The 23,390-nt window shown below is 39.1% G+C and overlaps 2 protein-coding genes across 5 annotated transcripts in view; both read right to left on the minus strand.

Annotated features, from left to right (window-relative positions):
- ITSN2 (intersectin 2) overlaps nt 1-8,043 on the minus strand; it is a 72,834-nt gene extending 64,791 nt beyond the window's left edge. The window contains exon 1 of one of the 4 annotated variants that reach the window (XM_087882223.1): nt 7,344-8,043. The gene's annotated coding sequence lies outside the window, so the exon portion shown is untranslated. The remainder of the gene's footprint in view (nt 1-7,343) is intronic. The other 3 variants (XM_087882222.1, XM_034426826.3, XM_087882224.1) reach the window with 3 other exon arrangements.
- Nucleotides 8,044-9,848: 1,805 nt separating this feature from the next.
- Nucleotides 9,849-14,235, minus strand: MRPL19 (mitochondrial ribosomal protein L19). Its single transcript, XM_034426836.3, has 6 exons — nt 14,106-14,235; nt 13,143-13,260; nt 12,937-13,055; nt 12,293-12,427; nt 11,865-12,046; nt 9,849-10,569 (listed from the first exon to the last, which is right to left on the minus strand). Exons 1-6 carry the CDS (start codon nt 14,152-14,154, stop codon nt 10,345-10,347), a joined length of 828 nt encoding a protein of 275 aa, XP_034282727.1. The 5' UTR covers nt 14,155-14,235; the 3' UTR covers nt 9,849-10,344.
- Nucleotides 14,236-23,390: the final 9,155 nt, after the last annotated feature.

A 23,390-nucleotide genomic window follows, 5' to 3' on the forward strand; every position in this document is an offset into this window, starting at 1 on the left:
TGGGAAACATGAGGAAGAGCTGCAACCAAGCCAACTATCAGACTTGCAAGACTGATATCAGCCCTTCAAGATAAACCAGATTTGGAAACCAAAGTCATGAATACTAAAACTGCTTTTATTATAGGATTACATTAATAGAATCTTGCAAGTCTGAAAATGCCTCCCACCTCCCTGTCTTTATTTACAACACAACTAGGGAGGGTCAATCCTGAGATGTTTTCTCAAATTACATATCTGCTTCGGACAAAGATTCCTCTTATCTGACTGTTGTCTTGGTTGTAGCTCTTCCTCCTATTCCTCAAGTTATTCTCACAGCCCATTACACTCCCTGGAGGTATCTGCCCATCTCACTAGAGGGATAAGAAATTATATTTTTTTCAGCACATGTTTATTGCAATACTAGCATTTCCCGAGTCAAGTTCTTCATGAAAATAGTGTTCACTATTAGAAGAAAACACCTTCTTTGTCAACAAGAAGACTTGTGTCTCAAAAGTTCTCCATTTACTGTATTAGAATCATTCAAAACCTTCTAGATTTAAGCATAAATTAGCTCATTTACTGAGAAGTTTAAACTGTGCTTCATTTAAATGTTTCTTTAAAGAAAGAAGGAAGAGATGCTTGAACAATGTCAATTTACTCATTGGGTGACAATAATCTCAGCTGGGTGGGGTCAGAAGTTTCCTGCTAGCTTATATTTGTGAGACAATACACTTCATGTCTGGTTTCCTGTGACTAGCCCAGTCTTTCCTCCCTACTATATCTAGAATTTACAGTGGATATAGTCTACAGACCCCTGTTAAAATGCCAGGTTTTTGAGATGTAAAAATCAGACATAAATCATTTCAGATTTTTTTCTACCTTATTATGGTTTGTCACATAGTCAGCTAGACATACAGACTGGATTTGGCATTTTTATCCACCTATTGAGTCCTTCCCAAGGCCCTGAAATAGTCAGATGTGGATGTTTGATGTTGTTACAGATATTGTCACAGAATATAAGCTATTCCAAGGAAAGCTGCTGATGGTGCAGCTTTCCTTGCAATAGGAATTGACTGATGGTGAATTTGTCAATGCCAATGGTGTTCAAGTGATGCTCCAGTTGTTTTGGGATTGCACTCAAGGCACCTATTATTACTAGCATTGATTTCTTTTCCTACAGTCATGCTAAAGTCCCAGAGCACTTTAGTTTCTTATTATTGAAGTCAGCCAAATGTTCAGACTGCATTTGGCATTTTTATCCATCTATTTATTGGTATCCCACTTTTATGATTTTTACAAGTAACTCAAGGCAGTGAACATATCTACCACACCTTCCTATTTCCCCCACAACTACCCTGTGAGGTGGGTTGGGCTGAGAGAGAGTGACTGGCCAACTGGCTTTCATGGCTAATTCGGGGATTTGAACTCATGATCTCCTGCTTTCTAGCCTGGTGCCTTAACCACTGGACCAAACTTGCTTTCTTAATATAACATATATAATAGGTGTTTAATATTTAATTTAACATATAAGCTGCTCATACGGTTAATCCAAACCTTATGTAGAATTGCCCAAAAAGTCAGGCAACTTGAACAGTAGAGTTCACTATGTTCACATGATGTTCAAAGCAGTTCTGGATCAATATGTCAGATTGCGAGATCATCTCCTGTTGCACAGCTCTCTTCAGATTATACTACAGATTTTCAATTGGATTCAGGTCCAGACTCTGGCTGGGCCATACAAAAATTTGATCTTCTGGTGAAGATATTTTATTTAGACATATGCTTTGGATCATCATGTTGAAAGCTGAAATTCCTCTTCATCTTTAGCATTTTAGCACAGGCCTAAAGGATTTGTGTCAAAATTGACCGATATTTGGAACTGTTCATCTTTCCCTCCCCGCCACCCCTTGACTAAAGCCCCAGTTCCAGCTGAAGAAAAGCAGCTCAACACAAATAGGCAGGGTTTAGGAAGAGTGCTTTTTCTGTTGTTGCTCCTGCACTGTGGAACATCTTGCCCTCAAAGATGAGGAAAGCCCCCAATCTTTTGACCTTCTGCGATGTAGCATTGTGTGGGGAACACAGGGGTCCACACAACCATGGGGCTGATTGGCCCCATAAAGAATCCCCCCTGCCTGTATTAACTGCTAATCTCATCTTGGAATTCTCCATCTTTTGAAATTTTACAATGTTGTTTTACATATATTTTAAATTTTCCCCTTAAATTATTTTGTTTTTAATGCTTAATTTTACTGATTAAACTGTACCTTTCCCAGAGTCCCTCTCTGAGAAAGATGGGAGATTAAGAAATGTGAACAATAAATAATGTTGCCACTACCATCTTCATTTTGGTGATGCACAGTGTTGTTTTTGAACTAAAATATGTTTTGGAATTATGGCCAAAAATTCAGTCTTGGTTTCATCAGATCATAACACATTTTCCACATGCTTTGTCAAGACTTGTAGGTTTTTGCAAAATGTAGCTTGTAGCTGGGCTTGGATGTTTTTCTTTGTATGAAAAAGTTTCTGCCTTGCCACCCTACCACACAGCTCAGAAGAATATGGGAGATTGTTGTCACATGTAGTATACAACCAGTACTTGCCAGAAATTCCTGCAGCTCCTTTAATTTTGCTGTAGGCCTCTTGGACTTGTTTTCTTCTTCATCAATTTTGAAGGGACATCCACTTCTTGGTAATGTCATTGTTGTGTCATATTTTGTCTACTTGTTGATGACTGTCTTCACTGTGTTCCATGTATATCCAATGCCCTGGAAATTTTATTGTAGTTGTACCCTTCTCCAGACTAATAACTTCCAACAATGAGATCCCCTTGATGCTTTGTAAACTCTTTGCAGACCATGGCTTTTGCTGTAAGAGGTAACTAAGTAAATGACAAAAAAACCCAACTAGAACACCTGAACCCTATATGGACTTGATCAGAGTCATTTTAATTGATGGCAGGTGTGAAATGATGGTTTAATGTCAGTCTGAATGTGATTGGTTAATTCTGAACATAGTCACATCTCCATTATAAGAGGATGTGAATACTTACGCAACCACATTCTAGTTTCTTACTGTTATTCCCCCTCCCCCCAATTTCAAAGTTTTTCAACTGAATTGTGCAGCTTATATGTTATACTAAAGATGTGGAAAACCTGAAGTGATTTATCTTGGTATGGGTTTTTTTTTTACATCTCAAAAACTTGGCATTTTATTAGGTACCAATAAAGGAGAATACAGTATTTGTAGCTCAGGGTTGAAACGAGGGGGTCCTTGGTGCTCTCCGAACTTGGTTATTTTCTTGTAAATGTTTCATTACCCAAACTAGATAACATCATTAGTACTGAACGTAATGAAACATTTGCAACAAAGCAACAAAGCTCAAAAAGCACCAAGGAGCCCCTCATTTTAATAGGTTGTGTAGACGTTTTATATCCACTGTATGTCCAAATCCTACATACATACAAGAGAATCTCCTCCCTACAATTCAACTTTTGTTTAATAACAAAAGTTTAGACTGAACAACCAGTACCAGATACCTAAGGGATTCTTAGGTATCTGGTACTGGTTGTTCAGTCTAAACTACCTTCTATGGAAATTACCCAACTCCCATAAAAATATTTTTTTGTTGAAATCATTCTTTGTCATTGACACTAACACTTTGCCATGCAGTTGAATATTTGAGTTTCTCTGTGACTTGATTTGGAAAAATATTAAGAATTAAGGTTACTGAAAAAGGCATATAGACTTCTAGTTTACTTTAAAAGCTACTGACCACTTCTGAGCTTTTCTCTGAATATGGCCTTGTCAGCCTGAAGACAGTGATGCTTACAGTATGTCCTGGACATTCATATTTACTTAAAGTTTAAAATGATTAAATACATCATGACAAACAAGTTGGGTTGCAAAAAGAGCCAATTATTCTCCATATGCATAATCTATAAACTTGAATTCCTGTATATCCAGGAAAGTAATCTTCCCAAGCCCACAGGTAGCTCTGAAAGACACAATAAGTGCACAGCAACTAGTTCAACCTGTTCTACCTGGCAAGGTTGACAGTTCAGATGCCCAATGCCACCTTTCCTGCTTGATCTGCTCTCTAGTCTAAATCTTTCAGTATACTTTCATCACGTATATCTTCAAAGGCAAAAAAATCCATCTCTGCATCTTTTAAATATCTGACCAGGGGTGCTATAGTCTTCCTCACTATTTATAGTACTCTTGCCAATCCTCAAATCCATTAGAAAACTGCATCAACATGAACTTTGTTATCTTCATTGTTAGTCTCTATCTTGCTACTATTGTCTCTATCCTTAGTCATTGCAAGCCACCTGACTTCCCTCCAACATAATAGGTGGCAAAGCCTTAATAGATGTTACACATTTTGAGGCTGTCTTTAGTATAAAAGAAAAATGCTACCTTTCATCAGATAATACGTAGAGGAAAGAGTTTTTTAAGATGGCATTCAAATTATATAGACAAGTGTTTCTCAACCTTGGCAGCTTTGAGATTTGTGGACTTCAGCTCCCAGAATTCCTCACAACTCAAAGCTGCCAAGGGTGAGAAGCACTAGTCTATATAGAGAATACACTCACATCAATAATATCTGATTATATTAAAATGAATTAAGGACCTATCTCACAATAAATGTTGGGTCACTTAAAACAATGCACCTACACTTTTTTATATTGCAAGCCTGATATGGGATAAATTGAAACTACTTGTGGGGTGAATATACAAACCTAAAGGCATAATTAAGGTTGACTGAGTTCCATTTCATTTTTTTTGCATAAATAAAATATTTGGAACAAGTGACAAACTTCAACATCCTATGTGTGTCACAATCCTGATTGCACCATAGCATTTGCAAATGGGAAGAATCTACTTTATATTTGGTTGCCTCATTGCACAATATGTGTAGAATATTTTCATACATAGAGATGGGTTCACCCCTACTGTGCTTGGATATCTTGGCAATAACACAGGGATTTTTTTTGAACTATAGCTCTACTTTATAATGCATCTGTAGCAATGAATTTATTAGCAGCTTGGCAATGATAGAATGTGAACTCACAGATAAATCTCCCACTCTTCCTAGGACACTCTAGATGATTATTTTTTTGAAAATCCTATTCTAGAGATTAGAATACTAATCTCAAGAATTTTAGTGTCAAAAATTAATTACCAACTCAAACACGTTCTTTAGTTTTTCAGAAAGTTCTCATACTAAACTATTTTATACAAAGAACTTATTTTTATATAAAAATTCACAAACAGCACATAATGAGGTTCATAATATTCCTAGTAATTCAAAAAAGAGGTTAAGCCTAACAAGTAAGCCTCTCAGAACACAGCAGAACTGGTTCCTGAGCAAACATTCACATGATTAGTATGTACTCTAAATAGTTTCTTTCAATGTCATGTATGTTTCCTAAGATGTCCTTTAGTTTTACTCTTCAAAAACATGTTAACCCAACTGCACTTCTTAGAGTACGAGAAATAAGATTCTGAAAAAATACGTTAAAATAAAAATAATAATCTTGATATTTTCATTTCACCTCATTATGTTAAAAGTTTTTTCAAGTCATCCCGTTATTTTTAAGTATGCTTTCCTTCTAAATATTGATAGGATATGGAAAAATTTATGGAATTTGGAATTCCTTTGGAATGAACTGCCCCCGGAGATACGGAATATCCCTGATCTCCGTGCTTTCCGCCGTGCCCTCAAGACCCTGATGTTCCAACAGGCAGGGCTAAACATACGAACATGTGAATGATTTTTAAATGTTATCTAATTCTGGGTTTTATTTAATTGACCAAACTAAGTAATAATTTTAATTAGCAATTTTATGATGTTTGTGTGTCTATATTTTTCTTGACTGTACACCGCCTTGAGTCCTATGGGAGAAAGGCGGTATAGAAATATAATAAATAAATAAATAAATAAAAAATTGTGTACTCCGTACTTATTACTTTAAACAAGATAGAGAAAACATGGATTTCACTCTCTTATTTTTTTTTCACCACACCCTAAATTTTTGCCAAAAAAGTCATGATTAGTATTAGTTAGTCCAAAGGAGAAACTTCTTTATTTTTTAATAACAGAAGATAGGCCAGATTGACAGTAGTACAAATACTTTTGTTAATCTTGAATATAAAACAACTTCTTTGTTCCACTATATCCTGGTAATTAAAGAGTTATAAGGCTTGTCCATCTTTAGTACACAGATACATTTATACACTAGCATATTAACTCTTATTTCTCAGTTATCCATATGAATATACATAGCATTCTTTGGGTAGCCATACAAATGCATTCACCTATTTAATATCATCCAAGTTATACTACAAAAAGTATGGTTTCTATAGAAACATAAATAAGTATTTAAAGTGTATGCATTTGTATATGTATATAATTTATATATGGGTAATTACATAAAGAAATCAGACATTTTTACAGATTTTAAGATTGAAAGCAATAAACGCAAGTTACAGGAACAGTGCAAAAAACACATTAAGGTGAGAGATATCCACAAGCTTCAAAACATACAAACATAAGACTTGCTATTTAACAATTAATTGTTAAAAATAAGCTAGATACAGTTCTAGCTTTATTTTTGTTTTAAAGCTCTGGCCACTGTAACTATTTGTATCCCCAAATCATTTCGATTGGCAAGGCAGCACACATAGCTGTACTGTATTTATTTTGCCTTTCACCTTCTGCAAGCTACCCACCTAGAGAACTCACACAAAACGAAGTCAATAGAAAAAGTGCGCACGTGCAAACCGAAGCCCCTTGGACCAAAAGCAGCCGAAGGCCCCGGGACTAACGACAGGAACACTGGGATGCATTTGACTCCAAGCTTGACAGATGCAGCGGAAGGGGAGCCGACTGATTGCGCTTAATGGCGACTCCCAATGGCCTGGCGCTCTCGCTCTCCCGAATCCCGGGCACAAGTCCCGCCCCGGACCCTTAGCGGCTGGCTCGCAAAACACCGCCGCAGCTGGCAAGCCTCTCTGCCCTTGCCTACGGCTCCGAACGCTTCCCCAGATCCTCTCTCAGCCCTTCCTCTCCGATGCGTCTTCCCTGCAACCGCAACCAGCCTCCCCCGCCGCAGCGCTTCAAAGCCCAACCCGCCTTCATCCCGATGTTACCACTGCACTTCCCATTAAACGCAACGAGCAAAGAGACCGCCTACCCCCACCCCCACGGCAAGGGATTCAAGGCAGCATTCTCCGATAACTCCCGACCCCGGTCGCCTGCCTGCCTGCCTGCCTGCCTGCCTGACCGCGGGTCGCCCTGGCGCAGCCATCGCCCCTCCGGCAGACTTTGGCGATAGGCCTGGAGCAAAAGCACCTGCGCCTACCTGTTGCGCCGCTTGTCAGCACTTTCCTCTTCCGAGAGAGCTGGTGGACTGCCTCCTTCCTCTGGCTTGCACTTCCTCCTCCTCCTCCTCCTCCTGGGGCTGCTGCTGCTCCGGCTGCGGCTGTTACCACCGTTGCGTCAAAACCGGAACATGGCGTCGGGGCCAGCTGCTATATATACAGGAGGGAAGAAGCGGGAGTAGGACTTCCCTGCGCGCCTGGGCTCGGGCACCCCCGCGGAGTTTCAGGGAGCCAGCAGATCGCCAGTGGAACACCTCCTTCCGGAATTCTTGAATCGCTTGCCGAACGGAGATGCAGCCCAGACGGCTTTTTTGTTTGTTTGTTACCGGTTTAGTTTGCCACAAGTGGGCAAAAATGGCCGAAAGCGCACGTTCTCTGGGTGCGCCAAAACTCTTGAGATATCGCTGCTCCCCTTTCTGTGGCTGGCAAACGGAGGTTTAGCCCCTCTTCTGGCCAATCACCATTATGTAGCGAAACTCTCCCGTCGCTCCGCTCGTCTGGAAGCCCAGCAGAGCCTGTGACCCTTTTAATCATCACACCACACAGGCTGGAAAGAGAGGAAGGTACTTTTTGGTTCACCGATATACTTTCCCAACACTGAGTTCTGCTTGATGCCCATGGATTTTCTCTAAGCTCGATTGCTCCATTGTCCCGGAAGAACCGAAGAAAACATACCCCTCTGCACTACAGTCTCCCCGCCTACCATTACCAACTCAACATTTAAATTTAGTGGGGAAAATGTTTCCAATAAAGCTTTTCTTTTCCTAATTTCCAAAATTGGATTTCCAAGATTAATTTCAGAAATTTGAAGAAAAGATTTATGCCGTTTAATAAAGTTGTTAGAAAAGGTGCTACAGATTTCCCCCCCCCCCCAAATGGTTCAGATGTCAGGAGGGGCATAAGCTGTTCAGCATGCAAAATTTGAGCATTCTTTAATATAGAGTTGCATCCTTGACTCTCTATCATGATCAAAAAAATAGGTTTTTGTTTGACCAATTAAATGCTACACACCCTATAGCACAGCAATTTGTCATCAAGCCTCTTCCTCATTCAAGCATGTGTCAAATAGCAAGAGTTATAGAAAAAAACAAAGCCAAATGAAGAGCAATAATCTCATAACCACTTCTTTCAGAACACTGGAATGACTCCATTTGACAAGGTCTCTAGACATAATGACTGAACATACTTTAAGCTATTAGTTAGGGGCAAGCAAAACCTGAGCAAGAATGCAGTCAATCTAAAGATTGTTTAAGAGGAAACTGAGAGGTCTCCAAAGATGCCAAATCCGGTAAGATTATCATACAACATACAAGTTATTTGCAGAACTCACTAGTTAACCCATCTTAGCCTACTGCTTCTATAGGCTACATTGTGTAAATAGTTTATATAGTTAGCGTTTCAAATTCTGCAAATGCAGAAAACTGATTAGCTGAATATCCTTAACATGTCATGTGAACACGAGCATTCACTATTTAGTGATTGAGCTATACTCACAAGGTAAAGTCTTTTGAGCCAAGTTCAACTCCTGATGATTTCAAAGCCTTATTCAAGGCAAATGGAAGAACTATTGCTTCTGGATTTTTTTTTTTTTACTTCTCAATGTAGACAATAGCCCTGAATTCTGTTTCCCATCCCAGTAGTACCATACTGCTTTCAAAACATTTATTTTTACTGAAATGAGCTGAAATCAAAAGCCAATTTCACTTCTCAACAGTCAATTAAGTGTTTCTGAAATTAACATGGCAGCATTACTTTGCTATCATGCCTCAAATTAACATGTTATTTATAATGTAAATAAAGCTTAATTTTATTTCTGAATAGAAATTTTATAGTGCATATTATAATCTTGGCCAGTATTTGTTTTATCCAATTAAATATCATTACAATTTTTTATACAATACATAAACATGAATAAAATTGGATTTCTCAATGTGATTTCTGACAATACTATGCTCCAATTGAAGGTTTATTATAATGGATGAGTTATATCCTAAAAGTATATAACAATGTTGAGTAACATAAATTGGAAGATATGCTAACATTTTTGTTTCAAATAACTAAACACTGATATTGAGATTCCAATTACTACAATAGTTAGCTATTCTTCCTGGGATAGTTACCTTTCTTTACCAATGGATAGAGGCAATACATGCAACATTATCACTTTATTTTTACTGCTGCTAAACCAACAATAGTAAGAGCTGAGATGGCGCAGTGGTTAGAATGCAGGACTGCAGACTACTTCTGCTGACTGACTGCAATTTGGCAGTTCAAATCTCACCAGGCTCAAGGTTGACTCAGCCTTCCATCCTTCTGAGATCGGTAAAATGAGGACCCAGATTGCTGGGGCAATATGCTGATTCTATAAACCGCTTAGAGAGGGCTGTAAAGCACTGTGAAGCTGTATATAAGACTAAATGCGACACTATGCATTATTGCCTTTATAAGGCATTAAACATAGGTCCAATAGAAAATGAATTGGAGAATAATGTAATCAATGCTTTTATTGAAGATATGTTATACTACTTCGATTTCCTATTACTCAGCATGCCCTACAAATCCAAAGTATTTATCTTATTTGCCTTATCAAATACAAAAAGAACTTCTGGAATGGACATGAGCAACTATTGGCCATCACTTTCAATTTTGTAGCCCTTTGGTTACAAATTAAGGGATTAGTTTTGAAATGTGCTGGTTTATGCATGAAAAAACTCTTTAGCTACCTCCCATTGCAAAAAAGTTAAAACTTTGAGGACCAATCCCTTCTAAAGATGTCACCAATGTGTTTCTTATGGCCTTCATATTTTCCTCAATTGTCAAAAAGATTACCTGGTCTTGTTTAGAATGTTTTATATATGTAAAGACTGCTGAACACAAAAAAACCCCCTAAGAATATCTTTCATCTACATGCTTTTTCAAGAGTCACTGTTAAAGATATATCCTATAATTCCTTGAAAGATGGTCTTTCCAAGTAATAGCCCCCTAGCTTTTATTCAGCTCTTCATTCACTTCTTTCTGAATTTCCTTTTCAATTTTCGATGTATCATACTCTAGTATCATATCAAATTGTCTCCAAGGCATTTCCCATTTTTTAATTCTTTGTTTGTCTTTTTCTGTAAGATATTCGTCAAAGTTGATGCCCTGGATATTGTATTTTGGATGTTCCCAGCGTTTTGACCACGGTTTGGGCTTCATTTTGACCTTCATCTAATATAATTCAAAATAAAATGTGTTAGTGTGTAAATATCGTATTCCAGCAAAATACTTTCAAAAATGTTATTTTGTACTCATAAAAGTCCCTCATTAACACATATTGATTTTTAGCAATGCTGAGAGATCAGATGTTTCCCAATTATTCTTGGAATGGGTGAACTTGTGCCAATCACTATCTGCTGACTGAAACTCTCAGGGATTATTATACTCTTTAATGAAATAACAACAGCAACAAAAATAGGTGGGCTGTACTTCACACAGGAACCTTATTGGTGAAATACAATGCTGTGCTGGAACCTAAAATCATTTGGAAACCTTTGGAACTTGGCACAGTTTGTAGAGAGATCTTCATGCTCGTAATAAAAAATGTTTTTCTTTGTTAACTCAAAAACAATTATTTATATAGGGGGAGAATGCTGACAATAATAAAAACAGGGTAGTTACCATATACAAGATAGTCCTCGACTTAATAATACTTGCTTAGCAACTATTCAGTTATGATGGATCTCCCTGGGGATATTTACAACCAGTTCCAAAGTTCTGATGGCCAGGCCACCTCTGCAGATGCGTGTCTGCATGTTGGGTGCTTGGCAACTGGCCTGCATTTATGGTCCTTTGCAGCATCCCAGTCTTGTGATCTCACTTTACAACAGTTTAGTCAAAAACTAACATTTACTTCTGGTTTTCAGCTAAACTGGCCCCTAGTGAACCATTGGTTCGCTTATCAACTGCAGCTTTGCTTAGTGATCGCCACAAAAAGTCATAAAAAAAGTTGGTAATATGGGTGACCCAGAGGTGGGTTTCAGCAGGTTCTGACCAGTTCTGGAGAACTGGTAATAGAAATTTTGAGTAGTTCGGAGAACCGGTAAATACCACCTCTGACTGGCCCCGCCTCCATCTATTCTCAACCTCCTGAGTCCCAGCTGATCAGGAGGAAATGGAGATTTTGCAGTAACCCTCCCCTGGAGTGGGGAAGGAATGAGATTTTACAGTATCCTTCCCCTGCCACGTCCACCAAGCCATGCGACACTCAAGCCACACCCACAGAACCAGTAGCAAACAGTTTTGAAACCCACCACTGGGGTGACCTGATTTATGACCATCATGACTGTGTGGGGCAGGTTCCATTACAATAATAAGTCAAGGACTACCTGTAACCTGACAGGAAACCTCTACTGGGAAAACATTCTCCAAGCAAGCAGAATTCTGTACAACAGCTTTACAACACAAAATTATTTTCAAGCACAACAAATTGTTAACTGCATGCAGCAGTTACCCCTTCATATTACCTTATTGACAGGAACTTCATCATAAAGTATGTAAGACACTGGCTTCATGTTTACATCAACAGTGCTGAACTCTGGCAGAGCATCTCGTAAATACAGCAAGTTATCATCTGGCCTCTTCTCCAACTTCAAAACCTTGATCTCATGGATTAGGGGATTATATAATTCATAGCAGATTTCAACACCTTAAAATGAACATTATTTCTTTAATTGATATAGCAAATGCTTACCACACTTAGCTAATAAATTCAGGTTTTCTTAGAATGGACCCAAAATGCTCCAGGTTTTAAAAATATGAAAGCTGAGTTTTCCTTGTGTGATACGGTCAGTTCTTCGTAATTTTTAACCTTGTTGTTTGAAGCTGACACTGTTCCCTTTTGTGAATGTCCTGACTGCATCCTTAAAAAACATAACAAACTTTGTGTACTCACCTTGTCCATTTATCACATTTCGAAGTTTGAAGGTTGCACCAAGTCCCTTTCCTGATCGCTGAATACAAATTCCTACAAAAGTGTTGCATTTTCCATTGGAATAGGGATCCATTGCAGAAACAGCAAGTATACTTCCTGGGAGAAAAGAAAATAATTCAACATTCAGAGAAACTAAGTAAAGTCAGACCCATGAATTAATATAGAGTAAATATAACGCATTAAAATAAAAGTCAACAATTTTCTGATATAGTTTTGTTGCATGTTGCATACTTTCAACGTTCTGGAAATCACATGAACAGCATGGGCAAATACTGCATATGGGACTAGGGTTTTTGCATGAGAACTAATGAGAAACTCTGATTCTTTCAGAATTAAATGAGAAGCCAGGCTTACCAGCCAAGCAATTGATCAAATATGTACATATCCCATGCCCACTCTATTATACTATTTATACATATTTATATAAATATAAATATTACTAACTCTGTAACATTTAGAATAGAACTGAGTATTGTATTTGATTATTTACTTAAGTATGGACAACTGTTACATGAAAAACATGTTTTCTTTTACATTACAGTACAGTTATTTATGATGTAAGCAATGCCACATTATGAAGTTAACATTCCAAATATAGTACTGACCGACATAAAATTCTGGAATATTGATTACTTTTCTTCTTTTTATCATATGTTGTCTTTCAAGGAAGAATTTTAAATGATTTGTTCTCTGCCGTGGAGGGATGAATTCAGGACTCAAGAACCTATCAGACATATAAATAATTTTAAAATAAAAGAAAATTTGACTTGTTTAACATTTAAAGATTAAATATAACTAGTGTTATTTTTACCGTTTCTCTTTTGCTTGTTGTTTTAATTCATCAATAATGATTGGCTTGGGAGGTGGTTTAAATTGTTCTGGTTCTCCATCTTTACTGTTGAATCGTCGAGCTGATAAAGAAAGGTACCCTTTGGGAGAGTAATATTTACATTAATTAACTGCTATGTTTTAATAACATTTACATAGCTTTAGTAGGCTTTGTGTCCTGTACAATCAAACATCTTTGTATTTCAAGTCTGTATAAAAAATTAAGAAGACACTTAAGAAATATAATCAGATGCATATTGGCTTCTAATTGTGATCCACCTTAGATATTAATATCTATACATGTAAAGGATGCAGCTGGATTGTTGAAAATGCCATTCATACAATAGAAAAACAGTCTTCTGATATTTAATACGTTTATCATGGCATAAGTTTTTGCGGACTAGGATTCATTCCATCAAACGCATAAAGTGCTAACCGCAGTTGACAAATGCAACTTTTTTTTAAAAAAAATGAAGATAGGCTTGATTCACACGCAAGGTGCAAAAAGCATAAAATACAACTATTACATACCGAAAAGTCAAGACCAGAGTTCTAAGGAAAGAGCCCGAGATGCTCACAATCTTCCCTTACGGCTGTGTTTCTCAACCTTGGCAACTTGAGTGGACTTCAACTCCCAGAATTCCCCAGCCAGCTATGCTATGCCAGCATGAATGACTTCAACTCAAGGAATTCTGGGAGTTGAAGTCCACTCATCTTCAAGTTGCCAAGGTTGAGAAACACTGCCTTGCGGGATACTTACACTCCGGGATATACAAAAACAGAACCAACTGAAACGGCAATCCCTCTTTCCATAGCCTCTCATGCGGAGAACAACGACAGAAGCATGCCCAAGGAGAAAGGCCAACACTTTCACACTCAACCAAGGGCTTTCTTTTTAGGAATATGCCTCCTCGGAAGGCGAAACACGTTCAGAACGAAAACTTACTAGGGCGCCCGACAAGCGGCGACCAAAGCTTCCTTGCAAGAGCGGCCATGACGATTTAGGACGATGCCGTCAAAACAGAAAAGAGCACATGCGCCTGAGAATGCTACGGCAGCCTCAGAGAGACAAAATTAGTTCTCGCAATGAAAATCATATCCAAGCGGGAACGTTCTGGTTTCAGTAGAACTTTGCATCCTGCTCTACGCCGGCTGAAAGTGAGAATTGTCGAAATTAGGGATGCTTTTCTGCGCCAAACTGCCCCTCTCCCCGTATATTGATGGGCAAAATAAAGTTCTTAAATTCTCACCCAGTTTTCCTGGTGATGTGTGAAGCCTTGTTTTTCATTTATATTAAATATACACAGCAATCATCGGTAAGAAAAAACTGTTTCCACTCTCTAGCAAATCTGAGCTTTACTATCAAATTCTCAATCTATACTATGTTTGTCTAATGTTAACAATAGTTGTCTATGCCTTGGAATATCCCTAGTATACCAAATTCATTTAGTATATATTAAGAAGCATTAAGTTTGTACTCCATTTCATAAATGATGTTGGGCAATTATAATGCACAAACGTTACACATCTCTGTCGCATAGTCTTTGCCTGGAATAACGGCAAGCAGTTATATCATCTTTGGAAAACGTATAGCTACTTCAAAAATTGCTGATTGGGGCTATATTCGTGTTTCTAAATATACTGAAACACCCTTTTCATAATTATTTCCAAAATGCTATACAACTGAACTGAAAATATGACTACCCTTGAAAAATTTCTGAAAGATTTAATTGGTGCATCTAACATAATTGGATCCTGCCTGTTCTGAAATTTCTATACTAGTTTTCTACACATTTTAGCACATTTCATATTTTAGCATTTGTAATTGTGTAATGATATCTTATTACAGTATTACTCTATATTTATGTTTTTATGTTGTTTTTATTGTTAACTGTGCTTTTTAATTAATTTAGTCTGTGTTTACTTTTTTATGGATAGACTGGCAAAGTTATCAAATCTGGGTTGTAAAAAGAGGAATGACCACTAGATGGCAGCAAAGAAATATTAATATTCTAAATCTTGGTGGCTAACCTGCCAGCATCTGGATTTTAGCTCAGTGGAAAGATAGCGTACAGATTATTAAAAATTAGGTTAACCTAGGCAGAGCAAATCACCAACAGTTCCTGTATGGATTTACTGGGGAACAAATAATATGCAAACTTTTGAACAATAGGTACCTGGCATATAATTCAATTCAAGGTGCTGGTTGTCACCTTTAAAGCCCTACATGCTTGGGACCAGGTTATCTGAGGGATCGTCTCTTGCTGGTCACATCTACCCAGCCCATCAGAGCAGGGAGGCAGGGAATGTTGCGGGTCCCATCCCCTAGGGAGATACGCCTGGTGGGTCCCAGAAGAAGGGCCTTCTCTGTGGTGGCTCCCTCTCTCTGGAACATCATTCCCCCAGAGATTAGAATGGGCCCCACTCTAATACTCTTCCGGAAGATGCTGAAGACCTGGTTCTGTCAGCAGACCTGGGAACCCAGAGCTGGATGGAGCTCTGGCTTCTGGCATAAATGGCTTGTGTGATCTGCTATTGCCGGGGTGGGAGGTGGAGGTGATTTTGTTATATTGTACTATATTAATTTATTTGATTCCTTTTGTTAGTTTTATTGTTTTAAATATGGTTTTATATCCTGTAAGCCGCCTTGAGTCTCCTAGGTGAATAGGCAGCAATAAACAAACAAACAAACAAATATTGCTTATATTTCAGATTTCTGAGCATCTTCTTTATTCTTAACCAAGTATGAATAAATATTTAAGCAAAATCCAACATTGCTATAATATTTGGTTGTGGCTGCTATAAGTAATTGGAGAATAATATAAATAGTAAATGCTATTCTGATAGCCTATTGTTTCTCCAAGCTTGTGTTATTCTATAATCACCTCAACATTGAGATAAAAGAGGTTTCTAAAATCAACACTGAAAGCATTAAACCATCCTAATTTCCAAAGACCCCTGAGAATTACTGTTTTGCAATACATCCAATTATCAGTTACAAATCTTAATTATCCTTTACAGTACAGGCCATTTAACACTCCAAGAGCAGACTGAACAGGTTCAAAGATCACATTATGAAGTCTTTTCCAATATGCAAAGATGCACTGTGTCTACATATAAAGTAAAATATGCAAATTCTATGCTGAATTGAAGTATTATTTGCTCTTCTTTTCTAAATTGATTTTTTCCTATTACTGCATTTTTTAGAGAGAACTTTAATTTACAATCTGGTCTAGCTGTGCTTACCATACATTACATTACAGTGCTAAGCTAAACTAAGCTGTTTTTTAAAATGAGGATTTTTTAAAAAAACAAAGAGATATAAAATTGGTTGTTTATTAGCTATTTGTTGTTATTTATTTTGAAATGAATACTGATGCCCAGATAAGCTATGATAACACTGGGATTTCTCCATTACTGGAAATTTCCACTTGGATCCAAGGAATGTTTAAAAAATAGTTTTCACATGAACCTATATACATATATATATATATATATATATTAATTATATAAAAATTATATATAAAAGATTATATATATATAAACTCATAGTCTCTTGCTTTCTAGGCTATAGTAGTTGCCCTTACCATTACATGAAACTCGCTATACAATCTTCCGAGCTAACTAAGCGTTATTGGTGCTCATCTTGGGGGAGGGCTCATTTGTTATTACAGTTGCCTTTTATAATTTTGATTTATTCTATGGTTTTTATTTTGAGTTGTTATAACTTTCCCAGAGTTAGGTTGGTAGGTTGAATTGGGTTGGTCATAAAAAATTAAAATAAATAAAAGCATGCGCCCGAGGCAGCCAAGCAAGCAATATTTTTCCTTTTTCTTCTTTGAAGTCCTTGTCACCATGTCTTTTCACCCAATATTTTGAAAGTGTTTCTTAGAGCTCGTTTAGTGCCCTGTGTTGTGTGTGTGCTTATGTTTTTTTTTTTACTAGTTCTTGCAGCACAGGAATTGCAGCATAGTTTTCAGGTTTTATAATTTATTTTATTTATTTTATTTTAATTAGATTTATATGCCGCCCTATCTCCATAGGACTCAGGGCGGCTCACAACAATTAAGATATACAATCTCAATCCAAGTAAGAAACATATTAAAATACATATTAAACGTATATTAAAATACATTAAAAATCAAAACCCCATCAGTCCAGGCTGGGCAATTTAAACAGCCATGTTTTTAGTTCGTGGCGGAAAGTGCGAAGGTCAGGGGCCAACCGGAGCCCCTGGGGGAGTTGATTCCAAAGGGTGGGTGCGCCCACAGAGAAAGCTCTACCTCTGGGGGTCGCCAGCTGACATTGTCTAGCTGACGGCACCCTGAGTAGGCCCTCCCTGTGAGAACGTACCGGATGATGGGGAGCTGTTGCTGGTTGCAGATGGTCCAACAGATATCCTGGGCCTAAGCCATGTAGAACTTTATAGGTCATCACCAGCACCTTGAATCTCACCCGGAGGGCAACCGGCAGCCAATGCAAGTCATGCAGGAGAAGTGTAACATGGGCATATTGGGATCCTCCCATCACAACCCGCCCGGCCGCATTCTGCACCAGCTGAAGCCTCCGAGTGGTCTTCAAGGGCAGCCCCAAGTAGAGAGCATTGCAGTAGTCAATACGGGAGGTGACTAGCGCATGAGTAACTGTGCGTAGGGCATCCCGGTCCAAATAGGGGCGCAACTGACACACCAGGCGAACCTGGGCAAACGCCCGCCTGGTCACGGTTGTTATATGATCTTCTAAGCTCAACTGTGAGTCCAGGAGGACACTCAAGTTGCATGCCCTGTCTACAGGGGGTAACACCTCGCCCCCTATAGCCAAAGATGGAACCTCTTGATCGGACCGAGATGCCAGTACCCACAGCCACTCGGTCTCCGCAGGGTTGAGCTGAAGACTGTTCCTCCCCATCCAGACACGTACCGCTTCCAGGCACCGGGGACATCACTTCGAGGGCATTACTGGGCTGGTTCGGGGTGGATATAAAAAGTTGGGTATCATCAGCATACTGATGATACCTCACCCCGAATGATCTCTCCCAGCGGCTTCATATAAATGTTGAATAGAAGAGGCAAGAGGACCGACCCCTGGGGCACCCCACAAGTGAGGGGCCTCATGGCCGACCTCTGCCCCCCCACCAACACCGCTTGCGTACGACCCGAGAGGTAAGAGGCGAACCACCGTAAAACAGTGCCTCCCACTCCTAACCCCTTGAGGTGTCGCAGCAAGACCATGGTCGATGGTATCGAAAGCCGCCGAAAGATCTAATAGGACCAGAACAGAGAAATAACCTCTGTCCCGAGCCCTCCAGAGATCATCCACCAGCGCGAGCAATGCTGTATCCGGGCCTGAAACCTGATTGGCATAGATCTAGATACTCCGCTTCATCCAGGGCCACCGGGAGCTGATGTGCCACCATAATGTGATTTTAAATGCTGATGTTCAGAGTTTTAGGAAACTTGTATGCCTGCTTTTCCTAACCCATTTAAATTTTTTGCTCTGTTTTATAAATAGGCTGGAAAACTGCAGAATTATTTCTGTCCCCTGCCATTCTGTATATCCTGTAGGAGGAGCTCAAAAGATTCCTCAGAACTAGCACTGATGTTACCTACTTTGGATAATGAAACGCCTGCAACAAAACAGCCAATCTCCTAGAACACCAAGGACTCTTCAGATTCAACAGAATTACAGAGTTAGAAGGGACCTTGTAGGTCATCGAGTCCAACCCCCTGCCCAAGCAGGAGACCCTACACCATTTCTGACAGATGGCAGTCCTGTCTCTTCCTGAAAGCTTCCAGTGGTAAAGCTCCCACAACTTCTGAAGGCAAGCTGTTCCATTGGTTGATTGTTCTCACTGTCAGAAAATTTCTCCTTATTTCTAGGTTCAATCTCTCCTTGATCAGTTTCCATCCATTATTCCTTGTCTGTGTTCTGACCCGGCCTTTGCAGAAGCAAGAAACTGACTCCCTGCAAAGAAAACCCCCTCTTTATTTACACATTGGGAATTAACTGCAATCACCAACAGAAAGTCCAGGCAAGAGTCCAGCAATAAGTTAACTGAAACAATAGTCCTTATCCACTCATTATGGTAAATGCAAGGCTGTGAGCTCCCAGCCAGGAGGCTGCAAATTAAGTCAGTTCAAACACAGAAACAGATAAACCTCAGTTCTGGCAAGGCACTCTTTGTCGCAGGAAATATACAAGGAGCAAACTTTCCAGAAACGTGAATGGCTGTCTGCAATAATCAAACCACTCCCCTTTCCTCCTATTTATTCCCCAGTCAGGGAGGGGCCAGTCAGCATCCACATTTGTTTTGCTTCCGGAGCTGACTCATTGTCCTCAGTTGTTCACCTCTCCTATCTGCTCTGCGCATACGCACATCTGGAACAGGCCCCAGCTGTTCCTCCTCCTCATTCATCTCTGACTCCAAAGGCAGCTGCCTCTCTGGCTGGGAAATGCCGGACGGCCCTGGCTCTATCTCTGTGTCCGACGGTCTGCATCCATCAGAGCCTTCCCCAGGCTCCAGAACTGGCCCAAGTTTTCCCCCAACTTCCTCATCGTCCGAGTCTTCCATCAGCTCCGCTGGCAGCTGGTAGGTCACAACAGTCTGGCCTTCATGATGCTTTGGAAAACAGGTTGACCCCCTCCTCTCTGTGACAGCCCCTGGTCCTTCTTTTCACTAAACTAGCCATGCCCAGTTCCTGTAACCGTTCTTCATATGTTTTAGCCTCCATTCCCCTAATCACCTTGGTTGTTCTTCACTGCAGTCTTTCTAAAGTCTCAACATCTTTATAGTGTGGTGTCCCAAACTGGATACAGTATTCTAAATGTGGTCTTACTAAGGATTTATAGAGTGGTATTAGTATGTCACGTGATCTTGATTAAATCCCTCTATTAATGCAATTTGGGATTGCATTGGCTTTTTTGGCTGCCGCTGCACACTGTTGGCTCATATTTAATTGGTTGTCTACTAATATTCCAAGATCCCTCTCACAGTTACTGCTATTAAGACTGGTTTCTGTCAATCTATATGTGTACTTTTTGTTTTTCTTGCCTAAGACTTTACTTTTCTCTACATTGAATTTCATTTTGTTAGTTAGGGCCCAGTGTTCAAGTCTGTCAAGATCCATCTGGATCTTGAGCCTATCATCTACGGTGTTGGCTACTCCTGCCAGCTTAGTATCATCTGCAAATTTGATAAGTTCCCCTTCTATTCTCTCATATAAATCATTTATGAAGATATTGAAGAGTACTGGGCCTAAAATGAAACCTTGTGGTACCCCACTGCTTACTTCCCTCCATGTGGACATAGTACCATTAAGGACTATTCATTGAATATGGTTTGTCAGCCAGTTACAAATTCATCTGATGGTGATGCTATGTATCCCACTTTTTTCTAGCTTAGCAAGAAGTAGGTTGTGGTCTATTTTGTCAAATGCCTTGCTGAAGTCTAAGTATACTATATCCACAGCATTTCGTTCATCTATTAATTTAGTCACTATGTCAAAGAATGAAATAAGGTTGGTTTGGCATGATCTGTTTTTAACAAACCAATGCTAACTTCTAGTTATTGTTTTACTGGTTTCTAGATGTTTGCAGATTTATTTTTTTATTATCTTTTCCAGTATCTTCCCGGGTATTGATGTTAAGCTGATTGGTCTGTAGTTTCCTGGGTCTTTCCCCCTTCCCTTTTTTTTCTTAAGATTCCTTAATTTACATATTTTCTCCAGCCCTCTTGGGAGAAATATGGAGGGAATTCCTGTTTTAGAAAGTGCAGTGTTTATGTGGGCAAAAAATCAAAAAGTAATTTTTAAAGAAGGTTGGGCAATTTCATTGAATTTATATTTTTAAAATGCCATTGACATTTTAAAGTTCTCTTTCCTGGGCACTATCTAATGCATGCTGGCTGGTAGAATTCTGGGAATTGAAGTCCACACGATTTAAGGTTGCAGGTGTTCAGTGGTTGAGTAATTGCCCTCAAACCAGCTTTCTTCAAGACTTTAAGAGGAGGCATGTAGCATTCTGCATATCACATTGATTGGGGCACAGTAGCTTTTCCACATGCATTTTTTTAACATGCTGAACATTCCACATGTTCTGTTGACAAAAGCACAGCATAGACATCAGGTTCATGAATAAGTATTTCTGTCTTTTAACATCAATTCTTGTCTCTCCAAAAATACTGAGAACTCTGATGCTGAGGCTCACAAGATTCTCCTCCTCCTGTTCCTTGCTTTTTGAAAAGAAGCAATGTATTTAGAGTATGTTGTTATAAAGATTTATTGGTGAGGCTGCTAAAAGATTTCCTCATTATAAATATGTAGGGACTGTTTTGAAAAAAAAAATTGAAAACTTTCTCTTCTTCCCTCTCTCTCTCTCTCTCTCCCCCTCCCTCCCTCCCTCTCTCTCTAAAGGGTGACTGAAAGGAAGTGGGAGATGAAAAAGTGTGATAGAACACATTAAAATTGAAGATCATTTCCTTTAGCAAAACGAGAGAGAGTTAGATGGGATGCACAGTGAGAACTTTGTACGGAGGCTTACTGTCTTTCCCCTCTGCTAAGCTACCTGCTTCTCCTTCAATTGGCAGAAAGCAATTCCCGCATAAAATTTGCCTTTCCCATTGTGAATCCCAGTATTCCATCTAGTGCTTTGGTTTTGCCTTGCTCCAGGATAATGGAGTCTTGGTTTTGCATGTGGGAGCATGTTAAAGAAAGATTAAATTAAGCAAATGCTTAAATGCTGTCTTTGTGAGCAACACCAACCAGTGAAAAATCATGTGCCAGTCAGGGTGAGCCTGTAAACAGAAGCTTGAGAGGTGGCTTACAGCACCTCTTCTCCTTCACTACAGCTATTGAAGTCGGAGTTGTCAAAACGGAGGTGCTGTGTGATAAAGTGGGAAAACCTGTATTCTGCTGAAGAGCTCCTGCATCCTGAGAAAGCTGGTTCTCCCACTTTCCACTGCAACTCACAGCTCACCAATCAACTACTCAGTAGGCTTGTTCTGAATCAGATTTATTATTTGTCTTGAACAAGCCCAGTGAACAAATATTTTGTGAGCTAGATGAATTACACAGTAATCTACGCACCTTCCGCCGCTCTCTTAAAATCTTTTTATTCCATCAGGCTGGCCTGGCCTAATTTTTCCCTTTTTCCCTTTTAAAATGCAAATTTTAATTTGTTTTTAATTTATTGGGGTGTTTTTAAATCTGTCTTCAGCCAAATTGTTTAATTCGGTTTTATTCTGCTTTTAAATTTTGTATTTATGTGTTTTTATTTTGTGGCTGTTCACCGCCCTGAGTCCTTCGGGAGTAGGGCGGTATACAAATCAAATAAACTAACTAAACTAAACTAACTAACAGTAAGAACATTTAAGGAAGGTTTACTATTTTTACTATTTTCACCCCTTTGCTGAGCTAGCCACTTCTTGAGTTGGCAGAAAGAGGAAGGAGAAGAAATAAGATGGCAATTACTCAATAGAAAGAAGACTGGGTGCCATAATTCTGTTTCCTTCCTTCCTTCCTTCCTTCCTTCCTTCCTTCCTTCCTTCCTTCCATCCTTCCTTCCTTCCTTCCTTCCTTCCTTCCTTCCTTCCTTCCTTCCTTCCCTCCCTCCCATCCCATTCCATCCCATTTTCTTATTTTCTATATTCTTTTTTCTTAATCTTTTAATTTTGTATATTTTTATTGTATTGAAAAATTCTAATAATGAAAAAGAAAACTCCATGGAGGATGGCAAGGGGAAAGAGAGGGAGTGCTGTATAGTAAAGTGGAAGAAATTAGAAACCTGACATATTTCTTGCTTTAAAGTACAGCTCCCTAGTCTGCCTCTTAGCTATTTGTCTGGCTGCAAAGTACTGCTATGTATAGAGATGTGCAGCAGAGGCACCCAGCTCTTTCCATGTAAAAGATAAAATAGGTTGACAGCAAAGAAAAGTGCCCAGGATCTAAAAGCGATGGTGGGCTTGCCCCAGTTGGAAGAGGCCAACACTATAGCTAGTCCCATCCCATACAGGTTATCTGCCTGGTTGAGAGAATAGTTAGTGAAGCACAACAAAATTTAAACATCTCAAAGCTGTTTTATAATTGCTGTTGACTTTAATGGAAAAGCACAATTTAAACCAGAACAGCCAAAGATGACAAACCCATCTCAATGACAGGGACATAGTAGAACAAACAGTACTGCATGCCAGGACCTGTTTGATCTACAGTTAGATGTCAGCAGAGAAGGGTACTTA

The sequence above is a fragment of the Pantherophis guttatus genome, chromosome 1, assembly GCF_059756535.1.
Source record: "Pantherophis guttatus breed Tessera chromosome 1, ASM5975653v1, whole genome shotgun sequence".
NCBI classification, from domain to species: Eukaryota; Metazoa; Chordata; class Lepidosauria; order Squamata; family Colubridae; genus Pantherophis; species Pantherophis guttatus.

Bases quoted from the DNA above. Each gene is read 5' to 3' on its own strand.
- MRPL19 (XM_034426836.3), bottom strand. From the start codon at position 14,154: ATGGCCGCTCTTGCAAGGAAGCTTTGGTCGCCGCTTGTCGGGCGCCCT. The intron at 13,261-14,105 runs GTAAGTTTTCGT...ACTCTCCCAAAG, and splicing joins GCCGCTTGTCGGGCGCCCTA to GGTACCTTTCTTTATCAGCT. The intron at 10,570-11,864 runs GTAATATGAAGG...GAATTATATTAG, and splicing joins ATGAAGTTCCTGTCAATAAG to ATGAAGGTCAAAATGAAGCC.